The sequence below is a fragment of the Acartia tonsa genome, chromosome 3 (genome assembly GCF_053477335.1).
Source record: "Acartia tonsa isolate MP-2025a chromosome 3, ASM5347733v1, whole genome shotgun sequence".
Lineage (NCBI taxonomy): Eukaryota > Metazoa > Arthropoda > Copepoda > Calanoida > Acartiidae > Acartia > Acartia tonsa.
In genome coordinates this window covers 42,473,293-42,479,588 of record NC_137262.1, presented here as the reverse complement: position 1 = coordinate 42,479,588, position 6,296 = coordinate 42,473,293, and the positions used below count along the sequence as shown (strand labels likewise).

The window sequence follows — 6,296 nt, the reverse complement described above, 5'->3', positions numbered from 1 at the left end:
TCCCGGGAAGGTTTATAACTATTTTGGGGGAGGGTACCACCACCCTCCCAAGAGAAATAACAAAAAAATCGAATTTTTTAAAATTTAGGGGAGACTCAAACGTCAAAAAAGAGGTATCTGCATAAAAAATTAACTTTAATAAACAAAAACATTTAAAGTGCCACTAGAGGCCTCTAGGGGCGTAGCCGCTAGTAGAATAATAAAGCATTATAATAAAACTTTGGAGACTAGTGTAATAAGGAGCCCAATGTGTCCTAACACCAAATTTTTTTTTTCACTAGTACCTTTCATTTTTCTTCAACGGTATCTAAAGAAACATTATTTTTAAAAAATCTGAAATGAAACAAGAATAAAAATATTACTGAGCAAAGAACAATTCAAAATTTATATATTTTATTCATTTGATAAGTTTAAAAAACACAAACTCCGCCAGTTCCTTTGTGACAAACATAAAAATAGAACATCTAGGAATATAAAAACAACCATTTGTGTTAAAAAAAATATTATGAAAAGTGGGAACTAGTAAAGCTGATGTTAAATCTTATAACATAATCAACATGATTAATACATATGTAATGTATGTAGTTTATAATTGCCATTTAATTCATTTAAAATACAAAATTTTTACAAAAATAGAGTTAGACTCAAAAAAAAGTATGTTTAAGAAATGCTGTTGAATGTTTTACATTGTATCTTCAATTGAGCCCCAACCAGATTCATCGAGTGCGTCGTACAAATCTGCTGAACTTGAGAAATACCTCCTAAAAACAAAAACAATAATCATTCTGCGCAATTAATAGGTAATGTTCATTATTCAGCAACAGCAACCAAAAAAACAAGGGGAAGGAGGTTCTAGGTATAAATAATTGGTATAACTTTAGATTCTTAAAAGAGATGAAAGTATATTTTAGTTTTCTATTTCATTCCAGGGTTTCGGATCCGGATCTGGATCCGGATCCGCAAGGATCCGCATATTTTTGGGTCCAAGGATCCGGATCCGCAAAAAAATGCGGATCCGGATCCGGATCCTTGGACTCAAAAAAATGCGGATCCGGATCCGGATCCTTGGACTCAAAAAAATGCGGAAAAAATGGAAAAATCTACCTAAATTTATATAAAATCTCAGACATTCTCTTGATGAGAGCCAATCTTTAAGGTTTAGGGTCAGACTTGAAAATTAAAAGTAATTTTGACTTCGAATTAAAGAATAAATATTTTTGAAAAATTTGGTGATTTTATTTTTATTGTCAAGGATCCGGAACTGGATCCGCACTGACCCAATTTGGAGGATCCGGATCCGGATCCGAAAAAAATCAATGCGGATCCGAAACCCTGTTTCATTCAATTTAAAATGTTAAACACTTTTCTTAAAATTTGGCCGAAAGTTGTCATCTTGCCTTGAAAATCAAAATTGACACTTGGACGACCAAAAATTGAAAGCTTTGTAAGACATGAAAATATTTTGTTTGTCAAAATAGATTAATGAAATTTATTTGTTTTACCTGTTTAATTTATAATAATCGATAGGCTTGGAATGGTCTACTGGTTGGTTTAATGGTCCATCCAAAATACTGACATCGTCATCCAGAAACTAAAAAGAATAAATACGTATTTAAACAAGAAAAATTGTATTTAAACGTTGCGAAGCAATAGCGGTTTAACCATATTTTCATTAAATCTATATGAATGTGTTAAACTTTCATATAATGGAATGTATAGAATCTTACATTGTTTAGGTACGTTTTATGTTTATTATTTTTTTTGACTGATAAACTTTATCAAGAAGGTACAATTTCTAATAGGTACACGGCAGGTGAATATTTTTTAGGCCAGTGCAGTGTAGATATAAGAGTATAGGGGGGGGGGGGGGGGGGGTAATGTCATCATTACAACACACAAACAATGTAATGTAAACAGGAATAAAATGTACTCAATGACCATTTGTTAAATGAATTTATGAGGGAAGTACGGACAAAAATAATAATAGAACTATTTTTTACAAATATCAAGTATTAATACCTGAAGGGCTGAATTAGTGTACATTGTGGTTCCAGGTGCAACAGGATCTCCGTTTTCATCACCACCTGTCTCCATATCTGTAGATCCATTTTTACCACCTTCAAATAAGTTAAGAATAAGACGAAATATACATTAGTTAAACTGGATAACCTCTGGAGGGGAGGGTATACACTATTACTTCTTATTTTGGTGCATTTCTGAACCAAATCATACAAAGAAAATGATTGATTGCCAGCCCAAACGTCCTACAGGCAACCAACCCTTTTACCTTTGTCTGGAAGTCATAATTGTGCAATAAATTGCGTTTGTTATGGTAAAAGGGATTTTCCCTAATCTAACTAGTAATGTCTTACACCTACATAGCAGTAAAAGGAACAATTTTTGTGATTATTTGAACAACCCCTACGCCTGCCATACTCAGGCTAAGGTTAGGTAATAATGAGTTCAAGTTGTGTTTTATCCCTAAACAATGCATGAGAAAGCTCTAATCAACATAACAACTATTTCAATTGCTAAATATGGGCAAAATACAATATCATTTTCCATTTCAAAGAATATACTACCTGCACCATTTGCTGGCATTGGAGGTTGCTGAGCCCCATAACCATTTGGTGGGGGAGCACCATTGCTTGCACCAGGATAACCCTACAAAAAAATATCTATAAAAGCATTAGAATTATTTTTATTAGATTTTTTACAGAATTTGAAAGCTCATCATTTTTGATTTTCATGTTTTAATTTTCACATTGTATTACATTAATATCAACGCGTGAATTCATTGTATTATATTAAGTTTTTCTTTCAGGTGAAAAAAAATTTACCTGATTTTCCTAAACCAAAAAGCGTTCCTAAATCTAAATTTTTGCCAAAAGACAATGTTTCAGGACTGTTAAACTTCTGTTATTTTTCACTCACTTAGTTGTCTTTATTTTTTGGAATTTCTTACTAAATTTTTTTTTGTTTTTTTAAATATTTTGTCAATGATATATAAGTATTTATATTCACCTGATAGTACTGATTGTATTGTTGCCAAGCGGCCATATTACTCCAGTAATTGTTATACTGGTTGTAATACGAGGCATCATACCCTTGTGCACCAGTATATCCTAGATAACAATATATTATGTGATAATATTAACAGTGTGATACCTATACATTAAAAAATCCAGTCAAAATAGAAATTATTTCAACGTTTATTAATAAATATGGGCAAAATAATCATTCATTTTAAATACTTCATTCTTTTAGCTAAAGGAAAACTCCATATTTAACATAAACCTAGTATATTGATCAAGAAAATGCTTGGCATCAATAGAAGAAGGTACACCTCATAATCTAAAGACTAAATCGAACATAGCGTAATCTTTTTTTTATTTACCTGTAGCAGCCGTGGGAGGCCTTTGCATTGGTGGTTGTCCAGGCAGAGGGGGCTGGAAAGTTGGAGGCATGCCTGGAACAGCACTGGGAGGTCCTGCCTGCAGCTGGGTAGGATCCTTTGCCTTCTGGACTGCTATGGATACCTGGCAAATTTTAATTTTAAGTTATTGTATAATCCAAGGACATAATATTACCTACCTAAGTACATTTTACAATATTTATTCTTATTCAAAAAAAAATAGCTCAACCTTCATCTAGACAATTAAATAAAATGCACTTGTGTATCAAAAACCAGTGTGTATTTGTTAAATTCAAAATTCAAATCATTTAATATTTAAAAACTTTTAGTACATTTTTTTATAAGTGAAACTGCTCTAACTCACGTTATCTGTCTGTCTGTAAAGCTATTCTTTAAAATAGCTTAGGTGACTTTTATTGGAGATTTCCCTCACCAATGCGTTGGTCTGGCGTTCATATTATATATATATTGTAAAACTTATTCAATTCAAAAGCCATTTCTTTCCTTGGCGTATTTATCTAGGTTTTACTTTTAACGTATGAGTTATATTCTAATTTTATTTATTTTTCAAATTGAAGAATTATGCCCAATTTTCTTTAACAAAAAAAATGATGTTTACCTTGATTGGTCTGGAACCTAAGCCAGAAATTCCCTGCATTGTATGCAAAGCTGTCTGCTGTTCGGTCTCGTTGTTGAATCTCACAAACCCAAAGCCTTTACTCGCTCCAGCTTCATCCAATACAACTAAACAAGGAAAAACATATCATTTGCAAACAAATTAATAAAAAAAACACCTAAACTTCACCAACATTTAAATTCTAAAATGAATGTTATTAATAATGTTGTAATAAATAATATTAACAATGTTTCTAAATTAATTATAAATACACCATTGACTAATTTTCAACCTTGGCTATGAAGTACCCCTGCCCTGCTCGGGAGCTAGGCGTGTCCGGAATTCTTGTGTCTCCGCTGTAACGTAGATTCTTCACTTCAGGTGGCCGCAGAAAAGGGATTATTAAAGTTGACTTTAAATCAACTTTTTTATTTGTTTATAAAATTTTTGTTTGATTTTTTTCAATATATAATTTTTATAATAAATAATATAATGAATCATTTTGTTTTGTTTATGATAAATACAAACCTACTGTTAACGCAGCTATGGTAGAGAAATCAACCTAACAAAACAAACAGAAAGAAGTGGATCATTTAACACGAAACTAAAATGAATTCCTTTATGAATTTGCTTCACCCCACAGCACCAAATGCTGGCGTAATAAGCATCTTTGGGGGGACAAAGCTAATAAATAGAATAAATATTTCAAGTCATATAGTATTAGTAAAACTTACTTTTAGCAGAGATAATTGTTTGAAATCTTGCAGCGAAGAATTTGTATAGTTGGAGATCGTCAATGTCTTGATCAAGATCTCCAACCCAGATGCTGTGATTCTTTTCACCAGGCAACAGGCGGTTCGAGTTGTGGTTCAACTTGTACCTAAACATAACAAATACTAAATTCTGAAATCATCTTTGAAACTTAAAATAATTTCCAATCCTTACTAACTATAATGCCTTGTCTATATAGTATAACTTGGATATTGGTTTTAATTTAATGATAGATAAAAAAAACCTAAGGAGAAAACACAAAATCTAGAGTTTAACGAGAAAAAAGGACGAACTTTTCTTTGTATACCTGTAGATAAAAATGTACAATATGTGTAAGTAATACCTTGCTGGAGGTCTGGAGTTTGGAATTATCTTTCCGTTAAGTTTGTGCATGCACATTAGTGCGATTTCATCACTGGCAAAGTTAACAAAGCCATACCCCGCCACTTGTCCTGTAAATTTGTTCTTGATCACCTGAAATAAAAGAAATTCATTTTAATGCCAAATTCTTCCATCTAAGAAAGTCTTCATTAAATTAGTTGTATTGCATTAAAATGGGTGACTATTGCCTAATCTATAATCTTCTGTTTAGGCAATAACTATATACAGAAGGAATTGGATTCTTTAGTATATTAAGAGCGTGTTTAATAAAATATTTTTAATCAAGTCTGAACCACTTCACATTGAAGAATGTTTGCCCTGGGCAAATTATAAGGGCTTAGTCAAAGGAGTGTGTTCACGTACTCCTAGGGGATAAAATAACAAAAAATACTATCCAATAGATCGCCCATTTGTCTATGAAAAAAATATTTTGTTAAAAGCCCACTCTTTTTTCATAAAAATATGAATTATCCTAAGTTAAATTAGGTACCTTTATTGAAATAACATTATTTTCTCCGCTGGACTTTAGGGCAGCCATAAGAAATTCTTCATCCATATATGGCTCCAGCCCTCCGATCCACAAAGCACCTTCGCGACTCATTATGTTAATTCTAGATTAAAATATAAGTCAAACTAAAAAATTTAATTTTTTTTAGCTAATTTACTCTGATTAAAAAAAATGTACTGAACACAAGACGTACAAGTTAGATTTTATATTGTTATTATTTGAAATTAATTTGTATGATAATATTCATACTTGAATTAAACTCAATCTGGATAAATCTACACAAAAAAAACATAATTCTAATGGTAATTTTACTATTCATATTAACATAAAATAGCTTAATATTCTGATAAATGACAAATTAATTATGTATTTTTGCAGCTTTCCCAATAATCCACGTAGAATAAATAATTAATAATAAAATTAAATCGTTTCTTGTTTCTCTCTCTCCACGCCTATGGCAAATCATCTCTTTTTCTCCTCACTTTTCTTTTTCCCCTTTGTTTATTTTGTTGTCAGTGGTTGATAACATAACGCGGCATTGTAAATGTCGTCGTTTCTAGCGCCATGGACAAATAAGAAATTCGAGGATTTCTTCTTGAAAATTA

At 31.6% G+C, this 6,296-nt stretch overlaps 1 protein-coding gene across 1 annotated transcript; it reads right to left on the bottom strand.

Moving 5' to 3' along the window:
• Window positions 1–332: 332 nt before the first annotated feature.
• On the bottom strand, window positions 333–6,249 carry LOC145314251 (uncharacterized). The gene is made up of 10 exons (XM_080154093.1): window positions 5,674–6,249; window positions 5,146–5,276; window positions 4,766–4,911; window positions 4,035–4,159; window positions 3,398–3,539; window positions 3,025–3,125; window positions 2,583–2,664; window positions 2,020–2,117; window positions 1,503–1,591; window positions 333–761 (listed from the first exon to the last, which is right to left on the bottom strand). Exons 1-10 carry the CDS (start codon window positions 5,782–5,784, stop codon window positions 683–685), a joined length of 1,104 nt encoding a protein of 367 aa, XP_080010219.1. The 5' UTR covers window positions 5,785–6,249; the 3' UTR covers window positions 333–682.
• Window positions 6,250–6,296: the final 47 nt, after the last annotated feature.

Bases quoted from the DNA above. Each gene is read 5' to 3' on its own strand.
- LOC145314251 (XM_080154093.1), bottom strand. From the start codon at position 5,784: ATGAGTCGCGAAGGTGCTTTGTGGATCGGAGGGCTGGAGCCATATATG. The intron at 3,540-4,034 runs GTAAACATCATT...AAAATTTGCCAG, and splicing joins TAGGTTCCAGACCAATCAAG to GTATCCATAGCAGTCCAGAA. The intron at 3,126-3,397 runs GTAAATAAAAAA...ATTGTTATCTAG, and splicing joins GCCTCCCACGGCTGCTACAG to GATATACTGGTGCACAAGGG.